General features: G+C 37.8%; 1 protein-coding gene across 2 annotated transcripts in view; it reads left to right on the top strand.

Annotated features, from left to right (window-relative positions):
• XIRP2 (xin actin binding repeat containing 2) overlaps positions 1–18,622 on the top strand; it is a 299,799-nt gene extending 281,177 nt beyond the window's left edge. The window contains exons 8-10 of one of the 2 annotated variants that reach the window (XM_060015683.1): positions 404–9,767; positions 12,092–12,225; positions 16,746–16,870. In XM_060015683.1, the coding sequence (XP_059871666.1) occupies positions 404–9,767; positions 12,092–12,186 (9,459 nt within the window). In that variant the 3' untranslated portion in view covers positions 12,187–12,225; positions 16,746–16,870. Of the gene's footprint in view, positions 1–403; positions 9,768–12,091; positions 12,226–16,745 lie in introns of both variants that reach the window. The other variant, XM_060015684.1, reaches the window with a different exon arrangement.
• Positions 18,623–19,166: the final 544 nt, after the last annotated feature.

The following is a 19,166-nucleotide window of genomic DNA, read 5'->3' as shown; positions in this document are numbered from 1 at the left end:
CAGCCAATTTTAAAATGTCAGCTACTTACTCTGTTCTGTTTAAAATTCCAAGGAAAACAAAACAACCCTCAAAAGTCCTTTAAGACTTTTATTGTTTCCCTCTAGATTACTCTGCATAGCACATTACGTAAAGGAGGAAAAATAATCAAGATTACGTGTAAATGTTAAAATACTGAGTCGTTGATGTATTGAATAGGGAATATAACTCTAAAAAGTGCAAATAGATTATAGGGCAGATAGTAACAAATACTGACTGTTGCTCCTAAGTAGGTCTCTAAATGGAGTATACCACCTGTTGTTCCCAGTGCAGATGTCATAGCAGGTGGACAGGTGAATGGCAGTGCCTAAAAAGTCTCTACCACTACACTCATCTTTATAAGATTTGATTTTCTCTCCCTTAAAGATTGAAAATGAACATGAAGAGACTTTAAAGCCATCATCAATTGTGGGTACCTCTTCCACTTCTTCCACTTCAACCAGCCAGAGGAAGGAAACATCAACCACAAGATACAGTGACCACAGTGCCACTTCCTCGACTCTGGCACAAGTTAATGCCACTTCTTCGGAAAAGGCAGATGAATTTCCTCCTCCCCCACCTGACATACTTCAAACTCCAATAGATGTGACAGCATTTTCCCAGTCCCCTGAACTCCCCAGCCCTCCTAGAATACCACCAGTCCCCAAAGAATTATATTCCAAGCAAAGAAATTTGTATGAATTAAACCGTTTATATAAACACATCCATCCTGAGTTAAGAAAAAACTTAGAAAAAGATTATATCAGTGAGGTTTCTGAGATTGTTTCTCGTCAAGTGAACCTGGGGAGCTCAGTTTCAGCAGATGTGCAGCAAGCCCGGTATGTTTTTGAAAATACGAATGACAGTTCTCAAAAATGTCTGAACTCGGAAAGAGAACACTTGGAGTGGGATGAAATTCTGAAGGGGGAAGTGCAGTCCATGAGATGGATCTTTGAGAATCAGCCATTAGATTCCATTAACAATGGCTCTCCAGATGAAGATAACATCTCCAAGGGCATCACTGATCGAGAAATCATTGCTGGTGGTGATGTGAGATATACAACATGGATGTTTGAAACCCAACCCATCGATACTCTGGGGGATCATTCTTCTGTCACTGAAGAATATGCTGAGAAAATTCCTGAGCTAGCCAGAGGAGATGTCTGCACAGCGCGGTGGATGTTTGAAACAAAGCCATTAGACTCAATGCATAAAATGCATCAAAGTCAAGAAGAATCAGTAGTAACTGCCATAAAGGACATAACCGGGGGGGATGTCAAGACTGTGAGATACATGTTTGAAACTCAACATCTGGATCAACTTAGACACCTTCACTCAGTAGATGAGGTGCACCTACTGCAACTCAGGTCTGAGCTCAAAGAAATTAAGGGAAATGTTAAGAGAAGTATAAAATGTTTTGAAACTCAACCATTATATGTTATTAGAGATGGTTCAGGTCAAATGCTAGAAATTAAAACCGTTCACAGAGAAGATGTTGAAAAGGGGGATGTGAGAAGAGCACGTTGGATGTTTGAAACACAGCCCTTAGACACAATTAACAAGGATATAACAGAAATTAAAGTCATCAGAGGAATATCCATGGAAGAAAATGTCAAAGGTGGGGTGAGTAGGGCAAAGTGGTTATTTGAAACCCAACCTTTGGAGAAAATCAAAGAAGAGTCAGAAGAGGTCATCATTGAAAAGGAAACAGTAATAGGTACAGATGTCTCTAGAAAGTGTTGGATGTTTGAAACACAGCCATTAGATATTCTAAAAGAAGTTCCTGATGCAGACCCTCTAAGGTCTGAAGAGATAATAGGGGGTGATGTACAAACTACTAAGCATTTATTTGAAACACTTCCAATAAAGGCTTTAAAAGATAGCCCTGATGTTGGAAAACTTCAAAAAATTACTACTTCTGAAGAAGAAAAGGGGGATGTTAGGCACCAGAAATGGATTTTTGAAACCCAACCTCTGGAAGAGATTAGAGAAGATAAAAAAGAGTACATACGAACAGTGAAACTTGAAGAGGTTGACAGAGGAGATGTAAGGAATTACACACGTATCTTTGAATCAAACAACTTAATTAAATTTGATGCATCGGATAAAATAGAGGTGGAAGGAGTCACAAGAGGTGCTGTGGAGTTAAATAAATCACTCTTTGAAACAACACCATTGTATGCCATTCAAGATCACCTTGGAAAATATCATCAAGTAAAGACAGTCCAGCAAGAAGAAATCCTAAGAGGGGATGTAAGAAGCTGTAGGTGGCTTTTTGAAACAAGGCCCATTGACCAGTGTGATGAAAGCATTCATAAATTTCAGATAATTAGAGGAATATCTGCTCAAGAAATACAGACTGGAAACGTGAAATCTGCTAAGTGGCTGTTTGAAACCCAACCTCTTGATGCAATTAAATATTTTAGTAATATGGAAGAAGTAGAAAGTAAAACTGAACAAGCTACAGATATTATTAAAGGGGATGTCAAAACCTGTAGATGGCTTTTTGAAACCCAGCCAATGGAGTCTCTTTATGAAAAAGTTTCATTAGTGACTGGCAGTGAAGAAATTCATAAGGGAGATGTCAAAGCCTGTACTTGGCTCTTTGAAACTCAGTCACTTGATTCCATAAAAGATGACTCCGAAGCAACAGTCAAATTGCAAACTGTAAAACAGGAGGAAATCCATGGTGGGGATGTTCGTACAGCATGCTTTCTTTTTGAGACAGAAAATTTGGACAGCATAAAAGGAGAAGAAGGAAAGGAAATCAAGGCCGTGGAAATGGATATCCAAGCTGGGGATGTCTCCAGCCTGCGGCATAAATTTGAAAGTCAGTCCTTAGATTCTATAAGTTCCAGTTCAGAGGAAGTTTTGAAAAAGATCAAAACCCTAAAGACTGAAGATATTCAGAAAGGCAATGTTTTAAACTGCAGGTGGCTTTTTGAAAACCAACCAATTGATATGATAAAAGAAAGCCAAGAAGGTGATAAATTAGTTAAGACAGTGACAGACGTACAAGGTGGAGATGTAAGAAAGGGGTGCTTTATTTTTGAGACCTTTTCTTTAGACGAGATTAAAGAAGAATCTGACTATATTAGCACCAAGAAAACAATTACTGAAGAAGCAATAAAGGGTGACGTAAAAAGCTACAGAATGCTCTTTGAAACCCATCCACTCTATGCAATTCGAGATGGAGAAGGGTGTTATCATGAAGTGACAACAGTTAAAAAGGAAGAGGTAATTCATGGAGATGTACGAGGGACAAGGTGGCTTTTTGAAACGAAACCATTAGACTCCATTAATGAATCAGAGACTGTGTATGTTATTAAATCTGTCACACAAGAAGACATTCAGAAGGGAGATGTTAGTTCTGTCAGATACAGATTTGAAACCCAGCCACTGGATCAGATTGCAAAAGAGCCACATGGTATTGTGCCCACTGTAGACTATATTCAAGGTGGGGATGTAAAGACAAGTAAACAATTCTTTGAGTCTGAAAACTTGGATAAGAAGACTTATATAAGAACAGTAAGTGTCAATGAAATACAAAAGGGCAATGTTAAAACATCTACTTGGCTATTTGAGACCCACACTCTAGATGAGCTGAGAGGAGAAGGGTCAGGATATGAAAATATCAAAACAGTCACCCAGGAAGATATGCAGAAAGGTGATGTGAAGCAGGCAGTATGGCTTTTTGAAAACCAAACTTTAGATTCTATTAAGGAAGCAGATGAAAGCATCACAAAAATCACCAAGGAAGAAATCCCTCCTTCTGATGTCAAGACAACTACATGGCTCTTTGAAACTACACCCCTTCATGAATTTACTGAAAGTAGGGTAGAAAAGGTGGAAGTTATTGGCAAGAGCATTAAAGAAACCTTAGAAGAACTCTACTCTCAAAAAGTTATTGAGGCTCCTGGAATCATCATTGAAGCTGATGAAGTTGGGGATGTTCGAATGGCAAAATACAAGCTCCTGAACCAAGCCTCTCCTGAGATACAGAAAGAAGAAATCGTCAGGGTTGACCTCAGAAGTATAATGGTGAAGCTACTTTCCAAACGAGACTGTAAGAAAAGAGAGATTTTGGTTAGTGAAGAAGAGAAGGGAAACGTTAATTTGACCAAAACTCAATTATTAAACAGATCAACAGAATTTCATGCTGAAAAAGAAGAGATAGTGAGTGGTGATGTCCAACAAGCAATAAAAAACCTGTTCTCCGAGGAAGGATCTGTAAAGAAAGGCATTTTGATTCAGGAAGATGAAAGAGGTGATGTTCACATGACTATCTATTGTCTTCTTCATGAAAATGCTGGTGACACAATTAAGCGTGAAGAAGTAATAGGGGGTGATGTAAAACGTACCATTCATAATTTGCTATCTTCCATATCAAACAATAAAATATCTGAAAGGGTTAAAATCGATGCCTCTGAGAGGGGAAATGTTCAGTTTTTTACAACATGCATAGAAACTGGAGCTTTGGATTATCTCAGACAGCTCCAGACATGGTCAGATGAAACACTAACAGCTAGGAAACAAGAAAAAGAGGAAGATGTAATTGGTGGCGATGTAGAAGGTACAAAACTGTTATTAAAGAAAAGGCAATCTCAGGTTGAACGTACTGTTAATGAAACTGACATCATCCCAGGAGATGTGCATAATACAGTTAAGGTTTTTCTGACAGAGCCTCAGAGTACATCTTGTAAGTCACCCAAAGAAGAAATCATAAAAGGTGATTTGAAGTCAACCCTAAATTCCCTGAGCCAGGCCATAAGTCAGAAAACAGTGGCTAAAACAGAAGAAATTATAAAAGGTGACATGCTGGCCACACTCAAGTCACTGAAGGAATCAAACCAAAAATGGAAAGAATCTAAACAGCCTGATGTCGTCCCTGGGGATATAGAGAAAGCTACTGAATGCCTTGAAAAGACTGCAAACACAAGGATGGAAATCCTGAAAAAGGAGCTTATCCGAGATGACCTTGAAGCATCATTAAGGAACCTAAAAGAAGCACAAAGAGCTTTCAAAGAGGTAAATAAAAAAAGTGTAATCAAAGAAGATGTGCAATCTGTGATGGTAGGATCTGAGGAAGAGCAGAAAATCGAGAGTCATCAGGTGGCTGTCCAGAGGGACAAAACAAGCGTTCTTCAGCCAAGACCAGGACCATTTGAGCCAGCAGCCAGGTGGCAGGGGGGAGCAGACATTCTTAATCAAACTAGAGGCAAATCTTGTCATGGGGATTTAAGAGAAGAAAGAACTGAGGTTCATCTTCCAAAAGCCCCCAAGGGCACCGTAAAGATTGTCATAGATCGTGAACAAAACAATGATGCTCTTGAGAAAAACCTTAGAAGGTTATCTAATTCACAGCACAAAGCTATTAAAAATGTGTTGGGATCAGGAGACAGAATGGGTATCTGGACTGATAACACAACAGAGCAACATCTTAGAGATGAACATGTGAGTGGACAACTGACTTCAACTGTGTCAGTTAGGGAACATCTAAAAACCAAGGAATCAGAGACAGTGAGAGAACAGAAGAAGGATGCTGTCTTTACCCAATCTATTGATAAAACAATTGGAAAGCAACAGACTGAAACTTGTGAAGTGAGGAATGACCACCAGAAGATTGAGGCTTTACCTGACAAGAGTCCTAAACATACCAAAAACACTAAAACATCAACAGATACACAAAGCTCTAAGCCCAGTTTAACCCAGGGTCCAGTCAACAAGATGGCTGGAGAAACATGTGAAGTTTCAGAGGACTTTCAGAAGCAGACTCTGTTAAAGCAAGAAATGCAATATTCTAATAAAGATATAAAGAAAAAGAACATGACCCCTCAACCAGTGTGGCAGACTTTGCCTGTGGATCAAGACATGTCAAATGTAACAGAAGTGAAAGTCGCCCAAAAAAGCCACAATAAATTTAAGGCAACTGACAAAAAGCAGACTGATATTCATCTGAAAAGCCAGGACTTTCTAACGAAGACAAATACTTCCAAAGACTTAAAAATGGCAATGGAAATGTCCTTTAATCCAATCAACTGTAACCCTGAAAATAATGCAAAAGAAAGTGAGTTCCCTCTTCCACCTCCATCTCCACCTTCTCCTCTACCTTCCAATTCATCAGCTGAAATTGAATTTCCTCTTCCTCCTCCACCTCCTTTCATGATGTTGCCTGAAAAAAATGTGTTTCTTCCCTCACTGTCCACAGAGAAAATAAAGGCTGAATTTGAGAATTTCCCAGGCCTCCCTCTTCCTCCACCACCAGAAGATGAGAAGTTTGAAAGAGAATGTCTAGCAATGTTTCCACCACCTCCCCCTCCGCCAGCTCCATCTCTAAAACCAGCACATCTCCTCTCCTCTTCTGTTCAAGAAAAGCACAGTGGAGCATTCATACAATATTCCCAAGAAGAAGCCTCAAGCTCTCAGGCTAAAATCATAACAGGAAAATCTGGAGGACGTTTGCCACCTCCCACACTCCCCAAACCCAAATTTCCCAAGCAGATAGCAGATAAGAAGAATCATAGTTCCCCAAAAGTTGAATTGGAAAATTCACCACCAGATATGGAATGTAAAATTACTCCCTCAAAGGATCAGAAAAGAGTAATAATGGCAAGTAGCAGTGAACACATAGAGACAAAGCAGAACGTATCTAGAAAAAGTCTTGATAAAAGAAAACAATTATCTATGGACTCTACAAGGTCTCTCTCACAGGCAGTTCCAGAAACTTCACCACCCAAGGAAAAACTGATAGCACCTCTTGTAAAATCCCATTCATTTCCAGCAGGTTCAGGACAGCAAAGTCCAAAACCTTATATGAGAAAATTTAAGACGCCTTTAATGATAGCTGAAGAAAAATACAGACAACAAAGAGAAGAACTTGAAAAACAGAAAAAACAGGAGAGTTCTTGCTACAACCTAGTCAAAACAGAAAGCCAAAATCAAAACGTATCAGAGTTGAAAAAGGAAGTGCTGTTACAAAAAACAAAGGAGGAGGTCCCCCTAGCTGGAATGGATTCAGGGGTCACTGTGGCTCAAACCAACCCAGTCTCTCAAAGTCTTTCTCAAGTACTAGGAGTGTGTACCGATAACCAGCTTTCCACAACACCAGCAGTGACATTCACTGCCAAGAGGCTCCAGCGTGTTCCAACAGCCTCAGAAGACAAAGATACCGTGAAAAAGGAAGTTTTGCAGAGCTCAAGGGACATGATCCAATCTAAATCAGCTCGTGAAATTAAACAGAGTCACCAAGAATGTAGGACACAGCAAACACAACAGAAGAAGTATCTGGAGCAGTTGCACTTGCCCCAAAGCAAACCAGTTTCCCCCAGTTTCAAAGTTAAAACCATCAAGCTTCCAACTCTAGACCGTAAGTTAAATGAAACAAGCCACAGCTCTGAAAGCCGTGAAAAGCAAGCTGAAGTTGATGTTCAAACCGTTACCAAACAACAGTACCAGGAAACCGAGAAAACAGAAGCAAGGACTGAATGTAGCAATAAGCAATTGGTGGCTGAAAAATATTATCAGTTACCGACGAAGGAGAAGACAGTAACAGTAAAACTGCCTACAGAATCCACAGAGAAAAGCCATGAAAGTAAGCTCAATATATTTCATGAGAAGCAAAAAGAATTTAGAGAATCTGAGAGTGGGAAACTTCCAGGAAGTGAAGAAACAATTCAGGGACCACCAATGATTGGTCCAAAGAAAGAAAAACTAGTAGTTGAAAGAAAACAAGAACATTTGAATAAATCAGCCCAGAAGGTAGTCAAACAAAAGGTTACTGGTGCACATCTTGATTCACAGACTCAGAATTTTCACCAAACATATATACAGACTTCTGAAAGTCAAGGTGAACAGAAAAAGTTGCCCCAGCCATGTAATAATCTGCAAGAAGAAAAATGTCTTGGCGTCAAGGGCATACAACAGAAACAAGTCTTTTCTAACACTAAAGATTCAAAGCAAGAGATGACACGGGACAAATCTTTATTTTCCTCAGTGAGAGAATCCCAGCAGGAAGATGGAAAATGTGCGGTAAATATATTGGAATTCTTGAGAAAACGTGAAGAACTACAACAGATTTTGTCTAGGGTAAAAGAGTTTGAAGCAGAGCCAGATAAAAATGGCATTAAAACATTTCAGATGCTCTTAAATATTATTCCAGTATGGCTATTAAGTGAAGAAAAAAGAGAATATGGACTTCGCATTGCTATGGAGAATAACATAGAAAAAATCAAAGAAGAAATAATGCACATTAAAACTCAGGCAGAGGATAGGCTTGTGTCCTGTGAAAAGATAATTCAAACAGCCATGATATCCTCTAAAGCAGGAAAGCAGAGAAATAAAGCTACTAGTGTTAATGAAACATTATCTAAAGTGTCTAATGCTGATGTCAGCTATAATAAAAACACTGAGCAGAAAGAAAATACAATTGTAGAAAAAACAGAGCACCACCAAGTAGCAACTCATCAAGAAGCAACTGCTCAGCATCATGTGAAAACCCATCAGGAAATTAAACTAGTTGATGCCAAGACTTCTCCTCCCTCTTTAAAAACACGCCCGCCATCACCAACTTTCATAACAATCGAGTCTACTGCACGGCCAACAGAAACCTCTGCTAAGGAGAAGCTTTCCCAGTCCCCTGAAAAGGACAGTTTTGCTGAACCATCACCAAGACTTGTGTCACAACCACCTAGAATTCTCAGAGCAAATACCTCCCCGTCTCCACCCAAGAGTCACTCTGAACAGCTTGTCAGACTCAAAGACACCACTGCGAAGTTATCCAGGGGGACCGTCCCAGGTTCATCCATAACCCCGGTTCCCATTGTAGAGAAGAGGACTGAGATCATCACATCTCCTGCAACACTTCGTCGTCAAATTAAGATAGAGGCTCGTGGTAGGGACTCTCCACCTACAATCACAATACCTATAAGTGTAAATCACGCTGATAGTGGTTCCTTCAGAGAATCCATGGAAGCTCAAGAGGAAGAAAGGAAAGTAGGGAAAAGGGCGACTTACGTTCACAAAGATGGAGTAAATTCCACTAAGCGCAGAGTGCCAGATACTGTGAGTTTTGACGCAGTCGAAATCATCCGCCAAGTCGAAAAACCTCACCTATCAGAGCACGTGCAGAGGTATGAAGCCGCCAACCGGACTGCTCAAGTGGCTGAAAATGTCATGAATGACCATGAAAATGAAATAAACAGATGGTTCAGGGGATTTGAGGATGGCCTAGGTTTTGACGCAAAGTCAAATAGAAGAGTTTATGCAAATGGAGAAGCAAACCATAATATAAAACAAGAAAGTCGTACATTTTGTAAGGAGGAATTTGGATTATCATCTTTAGAAAGCGCTAGCTTTACCGGCTTTTCTCACAGTCATCCTAGAGAGCTGCAAGAAACGATGCCTGTTAAGCCGCCCAGCATCTGCTCTGAAACAAGATCTCTAAGTGAACTTTTCTCAGGTGTGGATGCATTTGAGAGTCAAGCTGTTGGGTCGAGGATGATGGTCTCTTCATCACAAGGCTCAGAAGCTGGCAGATCCGGCTTTGACTTCAAGCACGCCCCACCAACCTATGAGGATGTCATCGCTGGCCATATTTTAGATGTTTCTGATTCACCTACAGAACTCAGGAGGAATTTTCAACAGACGTGGCAGGAGAGTGAAAGAGTTTTTAAAAACCTGGGATATGCAACCTCAGATGCTTCTGCAACCGAGATGAAAACCACCTTCCAAGAGGAATCTGCATTTATGAGTGGTAAATGAGCTTGCAAAGAGTGAAGTAAGATTAACCCATTTAAAGGCACCTGTTCCATAACTAAGACGATTTGCAGATAAAAGAGTACCTGGAAAGTACTAAACAACATAACCTAAAACTAACAGCTTTCCCTGGTTGTTGATATCCTTCCCTTTACAATGCTTGCTTTTACTACTTTCTCTTTACAAAGGAATTTAATATGATTCACCAGCACTTTGTGAGAGTAACAAATACTACTATATAGATTATTGAGACCTGTGTTTGTCAACGTAAATAAGGCTGTGGATAAAGCAGCAGGTATAATAATAATTGTTATTGTGATAGTATTAACTATTATATAGAACTATATATTTATTAATCATTGTATACCATTAGCACATTATGAATATGTCTTATGAAAAGTTATTATTTCAACCACTTGTTACAGACAATATTAAATAATATTCCTTGACCTACTGTTGACAGATTTTTAACTGTCAGACGTAAGTGGTGTTTGAGCTTGAATTCAACACAGCCTGTTAATAATCCAAGAAACAATTTACACTCTTCATATGTGTTTTAAGGATTTTTATTGATTGGGATCTCTGACAAAAGTGTAGGTATGGAATTAGACCTTTTGTATATAAATTATTGTTACTGAGTTGGATGGAATTAGCTTTCTCTACTGCCAGTGTTTTTTTTTCTATAAATGATTTTTTCGCCTTTTTTAAACCCCAAATTATAGCTCAATTGGCCTCATTCACAGATGAACATGGACAATAATTTTAAAATATGATTGTATTTGGAAGGAGGGAGATTTAAAACATATGAACTTAGTACAAATTTTTTAACGTCAGAGAACAGCTCATTTCTTTATATTTTCCTGCTTTTTACAATTAATGAATCTTCACAATAAAAAGACTTGACATAATTAATGTAGTGCATTCTTTTGGACAGACTGAAATAGCAAGTCTAAAAATAAAAACTGCTGAAACTAATAATTCTGCCTCTATCGTATTTGCAACATATGTGTCTAGTTTATCAGGTTAATATGATTTCTTAATGTACTTGCTTCTGGCATAATTAAGCAAAGCTGTCTAATTAATTTCAAATGCTCAGTTTCTAAGATAACTACAAACAAAAAACACAAGGAAAATGGTATTAAATATAGAAGTGTGTCTCCTGGTTGAACAAAATCAACAAAGGGGATTTCTCAGTAGCCAAAATTGAGCATCAAAGCATTAAAGTGTATGTATATTTTTTATATAAAGAACATTGAGCCTATATGCTCTTGTATATAACTACTATGAAAGCTTACTTATTCTCACAGGATTGTTGTGAAGATCAAAACAGTACTCCGGTGAAAGTTCTGTGTCAGTTTTGAACCATTATACAAACACTGGTTAGTAATATAACTACTATTATTCATAGGAGCTGGCATTCACATGCGAGCAGCAGCATGTGACTGTAGGTACAGGGAGGAAAATCATAAGAGGCAGATATAAGAATCCCCAGAGGCATAAAATCTTAAGCCGTTCAGATTGAGGACATATGGCCCTGAACATTTCAGTGTAGTTAGGAGGCTCATCTTAAAGTTAAGAACTGGTGTTAGGGCTTCCCTGGTGGCGCGGTGGTTGCGAGTCCACCTGCCGATGCAGGGGACATGGGTTCGTGCCGCGGTCTGGGAAGATCCCACATGCCGCGGAGTGGCTGGGCTCGTGAGCCATGGCCACTGAGCCTGCGCGTCCGGAGCCTGTGCTCCGCAACGGGAGAGGCCACAACAGTGAGAGGCCCGCGTACCGCAAAAAAAAAAAAAAAAAAAAAAAAAGAACTGGTGTTAGAGAGTCAACACTAAGCCATCAAGAAAATATCTAAACAAACACAGTATCAGCTGAAAAAGATATGTATATGTTTTGGGAAAATCTCTTCAGAATGCTTTAAAAACAAACACTTTGGACCAAGTTAGGTGTAAACCTTTATATATATGGAATGCCGAGCTATTTAGAATGATAAGTGCTCTCAGGGCTCCTCATGGCTGAGTTCCCTATATATTTTCTTTTGAATGTATTAAAGTTAATGAACACGTTATACTCATGTATTATTTCCTTAAATAATAAAATCTGCTTTTACGATGTATAAATAATAGAGACACTAGAATAAGGTTGATTGTACCAGGACCTTAAACCTGATGGTGGGATGCCCTGCACCCAGCGGAGCCAGGGCAGTAGTGTTAGCGCTTTCTGCTCTCACTGCATGGCCAGTTAATATGCTGTTGCTGTTTGTTTTGTTTTAACCATGTGACTGAAGACAATATTACATAAGCTTTTATAAATTTTTATTTTTAGAAACTGCAACTCCAAGACAAGGAAATATGTATACTTTGTCAGAAGACGGTTTATCCAATGGAGTGCCTAGTAGCAGACAGGCAGAGTTTTCATAAATCCTGTTTCCGCTGCCACCATTGCAACAGTAAACTGAGGTAAAATGTTTTGTGGTCTGGGGCACGAATATTTGAACAGTCTGCAGTATACTTATAACATCATGTCTCTAGAAAGATGTCAACTTTTCCAGATCCTGTTGCCATCAGTTAAAACAACACCAAACAGGAATGTGATCATGTTCTGTTATGTGTTGCTCAGGATGGCTGTGACCTTTTTCCTTTTGACATTTTACTTTCTTAATCAAATCCAGAAGGGTCCCTTTTGTCCCAGCATGGAGACCACATAAATAAGAAAAATCAAGTGTTACTCTCACCACCACCAACCTGCCCCAGTGGCATGCTCCATAGTGCAGGGGGAATGATCTTTCTAAAATGCAAATCTGAGAGCCCTTCTCAGTTTAAAACATATAATGACTTCCTCTCTCCCCAAAATTAACATCTAAATATGAATTAAAAGGCACGTCAAGATCTTGTCCCTTCTCATCTCCCAACACCCCTTCCTCCTGTTGCACGTTACTTTTCATGAATTTCTTTCAGTTCCTCAAAATCATTATTTTTCTCTCTCACATCTAGCTGTCCAAATGTTATTGCTGCTCCTTGGAGGAGTTTTCCCATGCCTCTCTCCCAGCTCTCCACCCAGCTAATAACCACTCATTCTTCAGATCTCAACTGAGACTTTATGTCTTTGACGAAACCTGCTTTAACTCCCCTGTGTGGATCACAGCATCCCCTGTGCTTGTCCCGTTCTTAACACAATCTAATGTAGTTGTCACTGGCTGTAGGAAATGTATTAATGTTTGTCTTGCCAACACCTAGATATACAATAAGGACTCAAAAATATTTATTCAATGACTGCTATTTTAAAAAATCATGATATAAAAACCCACAAATACAAAAACAAACAAACAAAGCAAGTATGTGGCTCACTAAATTATTATAAAGTAAACATATTGTTACCACTGTCAAGGTCAAGAAATACGACATTGCTAGTCATTCCAGAAGCTCCTTCCTCCCTGGGCCCCACCCAAACACAACCTGTCTCTTGCGTGTGAGTAAATGGTATCCTTTGTAGTAATTGTTTCCTTGCATTTTTATAGTTTTATTTATCCAAACGTGCTTTCCGAGATTCTATACTCTAGTTTTGTCCGTTTTTAAAACTCTGATATGTCTTTCACGTCTTTTTAATCTATAGACGTTCCATCCATTCCTTTCATTTCTTGCAATCTATTTGTGAAGGACCCAGGATATTTGACTGGTAGAGTTTTCCACAGTCTGGAATTGCTGATTGCACACTCACAGTGCAGTTCACATGCTCCTTTATCCTTTGTATTTTCAACAGACTGTCAGCTGAATCTAGGTTCTAGTTTAAACTAAGATTAGATTCCTTTTGAAAGAACCTAGGGAGTCTGCTTTTCTCATTTTGTGATCATAGCAGGTATTGAAGCTTAATACCTATATCCATTAATTGATGTTTGCAAAATGCTGATACTCTAATTTTGTTCTTCCTTTTTCATGATGAGAATACTTTTATGGAAGATGCTTCCCCTCATTTGCTATTTGGTTACACAGGGGTATAACTGATAAAGGAAAGGCAGAATAAGTACATAATTCTTTCCCTTTATTTACCAGTTTTGTCAATGTATCAGTTATTTATTTAACAATTTAATGTAATGGTTTCTTACCACCTAGAGATAACCACTTTTAAAATATTTTAATGTCTTTATAAACTCACAGAGTTACACATATTCGACTGGTTTCAATCAGATGCAATTATCATCATTACTGAAACTCCAGTTATCCTATCCCTGGCCAGTGGAAGCCACTTCAAGTTGTATCCTGAATCCTTTTGACAGGACCTTAGTAATCTGTGATAACTTCCTCATTATCTGATAGGACTAGATGTCCCATGTTCCTCTTGTGCGTTTACTGTTCCATTTACTGGAACCAGTTATTTCTCCAAGCCTTGATTTCCTTTAGTGAGAAATGATATTTCAAGACTACAATCTTGATGCTCTTTCTACTGGGTTGATCACTATTTCTAAGCTTTTTTAGTGTTAAGAGCTAGTAAATATTTATGTATAAAGAAAAAATATATCATGAATTCATAGTGATATTTCCAAATTGAATTCAAAATTGCATTCCTTTTGCTTAGCCTCTTCTCTATTACATCTGGACCTCCTTTCTTCCACTTCAGGGCTTCCAGTTCTCAAAGGAAAAGGAGATAACAGAATTAGACTCTCCCATATTCATTTGGACAACAAGTTTTGGAATCACAAAACTATCAGCACCACTGATTTGATTATCAAAGCATTAAAAAATTGCATTTGCCCCTCTGATCACCCACACCCCATTTTTTAAAATTGTCCTACTATGTCTTTGGTGTCATAGTATGTAGCCAATGCATGTCATATTATCTCCCTCTTTGCCCTCATTTCATCTCAGTTTATAGATAACAATTTATTTAATGCTTGCGAACTGTCCTTATGTTGACATTTCCATAGTCATTCTGGTTGTTCGAGCTTATTTTCAAGTAGAGTCCTCTGAAAAGGCTCATAGAAACTTTATTCCTTGAGTTCTTACATATTGATAACAATTTGTGATCATTACAATGGAAGGTAAGTTTTGCAGAAAGTAAAATTTTTGGCTTACATTTTCTTTCATTGAGTATCTTATATGCATTATTTCTTTTTTTTTCTGGCATGAAGTGTTGGAAAGGTCTGATAATAATCTAATTTTCTTGCCCTTATAAGTAATACGGTCTTTTCTTCTTTTTAGATACACAAAGGATTTTTTCTTAAACCTAGTCATTTTATTAGAATACTTCGTGGTATTGGTCATTCTGGATCAATAGTGTCAGTTATTTATGTGCTCTTTCAATATGTAGTTTCATACTTTTTTATATTGGGAAAGTTCCTTAAATTATAGCTTTTTAATATTTAACTTGTTTCATTATTTTCTTCTTCAGGAGCTCCTATTATCTCTCAAATCCTTATCTCCTTTTTCATTTATGATTATAAATTTTCAGCTTTTGATTTTCCTGTTTTTCTTAAGACACTTTCTATGGATTTGCTCTTGTATGTCTTTTAATTTAGTTTTAATTGCTGACATACTTGATTTTTTTCCTTTTACTTCTATTTTCTTCCTGGTATCTGATACCTTGTTTCTGACTTTTTCTAATTACAATTCATGCTGTTCTTTCAGGTCTTTTATCATTTTCTTAATGTCTTTTAGCTCATTTTGAAATATTAGGTTAAATTTTTGATGTTTTGAGAACACATTTTTCTAGCATGTTTTCATTGTCTGCAATGATATTTTAACGCTCTTTATTCTTTCATTTCTTATAATAACTTCATATACTATTTGGCCTTGGTACTTTCCTGTTGCTCATTTTTATATGGAATTAGTTTATACAAATCTTGGAAGGAAGCAAAATTCAGGATGGTTTTCCCACCTTCACAGAACTGCCTCTCCTGGTTTTCATATACTGTTCAAAAAAGTATGGTGGCTTGACTTCTTGGATTTCCTGCCTTGGATCCTCTCCCCCATGTTGATTGGGACCTTCTTTTCATTTCTGTCATCATTATCCAACTCAATTTTGATTCCACTCCCATAATTTTTTTTCTCAGCGTAGAGTCTTGTTCTAAGAGGGGATCTCAGTGGGTCAGTTTTGAGTTTGATTTCACTAGCCTCTTCAGTCTTTCCTACCACAGGGCCTTTGCACTCACTGGCTATTGAAACGGGCAAAACCCCTCCCAATTTCAGCTGCTGCTCTCTGATTGGCATGTGACACTTTCCAGGAAATATTGATTGCCTATTTTGTGGTCTCATATTGTCAGGTCCATTAGACACCTTCATTTCTCCCTCTACTGTCACCCATACAGATGTAACTATTATGCTAGTCTTGTAGCTATTGTTGGTTTGTCCTTGCCTCCTTGTATTTTGAGGTTGGTGAGGATACCTTGTCACTTAGTTCTGTTGTAATTTTATCCATGGGTTTTAAGTTTTGCTTTCTGTTTTTATGTGGAGGTTCAGAAATATTCAAAAAATGCTGCTGCTGCCTTTGACTAAATTTGATTTTAATTTTAACAGGCATTCTATTTGTTAATCTCTCCAAAGAGACAAGATAAAAAATTGCATAGGCAAGCTTTCCAATTCATTCAAAATCCAGTTAACAAGGAAGCTCAAATAGTTGATTTTTGCATGTATGCTATTCAGGATTTATTGAAAACTGAAACCCCTCACACAATTCACTGAGTTAGCAAAGACTTAGTCCTATCATTTTACACCATCTATAACTACATATGCATTACACTAGAATACCTATTATACCAATACCTGACATACAGCATGAAATTCTAAATACTCCGAGACAAGTATCATGTAGGGCATTAGTGATGACTATTATCTAACAGGAATGTTCAATTAATAAGCACATTCCTATTGCCAGTAAGTTAATTGTGCTGAATCTCTGACTCATTCTTGAAATAATCAATTCCCTAATTCCTTATGAATTTGCAGTGTATATTTAGAATGTTAAAATTTTTTTTTCTTTTTGGCAGTTTGGGAAATTATGCATCGCTTCATGGACAAATATATTGTAAACCTCACTTTAAACAACTTTTCAAATCTAAAGGAAATTATGATGAAGGTTTTGGACACAAACAGCATAAAGATCGATGGAATTGCAAAAATCAAAGCAGCTCAGTTGACTTTACTCCCAATGAAGAACCAAATATGTGTAAAAACAATGCAGAAAATACCCCCATGCTTGGAGAGCTTAATAAACATTTAGATGCTGGTAACAGTGAAGGGCAAAGGGATGACTTGAGAAAATGTGGGGAGAGGGGAAAATTAAAAATCATTTGGCCCCCTTCCAGGGAGATGCCTAAGAAAACCTTCCCCCTTGAGGAGGAGCTCAAAATGAGTAAACCTAAATGGCCACCGGAAATGACAACCTCTACATCTGCTGAATTTAAAAGTGAGTCGCCGATAGAACACATGAAAACTGTGGAAAATAAAGGACAAGAACAAGATAACATTCCTTTCCTGCAACCATGTCTGCAGCCCATCCACATGTGTCAGAAAGTGGATGTTACAGGAATCAAAGAAATGGAAATGTATGAAGCAAGAAAAGATGAGAAGAAGGAGGGGAATAAGAATGTGCAAGATAAGCTGAATGAGCCCAAAGATACAAAGAATAAGAGGAAAAGTGAAATGGATCTTCATGACAACAGTAATGTGGTTGTGCAGAGTGCTGAGAAGGAGAAAAATGAAAAAACTAATGAACCTGATGGTACAGAAGTTTCACAGGTTACTAACACTGATGATGAGGTGGTGCCAGAAAGTCGTAAAGAGAATTTGAATAAGAATAATAATAACAATTATGTAGCAGCGTCATATCTGAATAATTGCAGGCAGAAGACATCTATTTTAGAATTTCCTAATCTATTGCCACTGTCAAGTGAAGCGCACTACACTGCAAATGAATATCAAACTGAAAACTTAGAAAATGCTTCTAGAATCTCAGAGTTACTTGGTGTATTTGAATCTGAAAAGACTTACTCGGGGAATGTACTGGCTATGGCTCTTGATAAACAGACTGACAGAGCTACTGCTGGCAGTCCTATGCAGTCTGTCCCCAAGTCAGGCCTCAATGACAGGATCATAGTAAAGGGGAAAAGGTCAATGCCCTCTTCTGATACAAATATCTTAAATATCAAAGGAAACCACTCAAATAACAAAAACCTACAGTTCTTCTTGTCTAACACTGTGAAAATTGCTGCTTTTTCCACGAAGAATGAGAACATTTTTAAGAGTAATTTAATAGATTCTGTAGATCATATTAAAAATATGCCATGTTTATATCTAAGAGAATTGGAGAAGGACATCAGACATTGGCATGGTGAAACAATAGGAGCAGCACGTATTAATGGAAACACAAGTTTTGATGCTTCAAGCAGTGAATTTACAGCTGAGCCTCCATTTCCCACAGTGGAGGTCCAGTTTGAACAACTCACGGTGGAAGAGCAAATTAAAAGGAACAGGTGCTACAGTGACACTGAGTGAAACATCTCTGGCCACTTGCAGTCTGCACTCAGGCATCGAGAAATATCAATGCCCTGAAATAGGACTTTGGGGATTCTGATAACCTTTTGTTGAACTTGTAAACGTTCAGAAATCTCATGTCTATCACAATGGAATATTCCTTGTATTACACTATACGTTGTTTTTCATAATTGGTTTGAATCTGAATGGAACGAAGAGATGAAACAACATGGCTCTGTTTTCCTGTCAAACGGCACTTAAGTATATTGCTCTGTTTTTCAACATGCCAGATAACATCACTGGTGACATTCTATACTGCTGACATTTATCACTGTTCTTAAACTTCCTCTATAATTTCTGCTGAAATAAAATTAAACCACCTGGGGTGCAAACCAAAACACTTGTGTTTCTTTTTTCCATACATATTGTCATTCTAAGTATGTATGTTTTCCATGATTTAGGAAGTATTTGTCTTGGGCCAAATATTTAATACACACGCACGCACACACACACACACACACATGCTCCTGGAAAAATTAAATACTAAACCAAAGCCACAGTATTGTTAGAAAATATAAAATATTCTTTCTCCTTTTTGCTCTTTCTGTAAAGATACAAACGGTACTGTGGTTCTTTAATTAATTACCTACATTAAACTATCATGGAACATGTCTATAAACATGTAATGAAAAATATCAGTTTTCTTCAAATTAATGTGGAGTCCATACTCAGAAATCAAATGAACTGGAAAGGTTTTAGAAGTTACTTAAATGAATTATGCCAATTGCATTTTTAATTGCTTACTATATGCAATTGATAAACATACAAGCGATATCACTACATTTTGTCAGATTTTTTTCTTATCCTAATTAATGGATATTAATTTTTTCTGTTAGGAAAACAGAAGATTTGGCTTCTGAATTTTCTGCTGAATT

The sequence above is a fragment of the Delphinus delphis genome, chromosome 7 (genome assembly GCF_949987515.2).
Source record: "Delphinus delphis chromosome 7, mDelDel1.2, whole genome shotgun sequence".
NCBI classification, from domain to species: Eukaryota; Metazoa; Chordata; class Mammalia; order Artiodactyla; family Delphinidae; genus Delphinus; species Delphinus delphis.
This window is presented reverse-complemented; position numbering and strand designations above follow the sequence as displayed.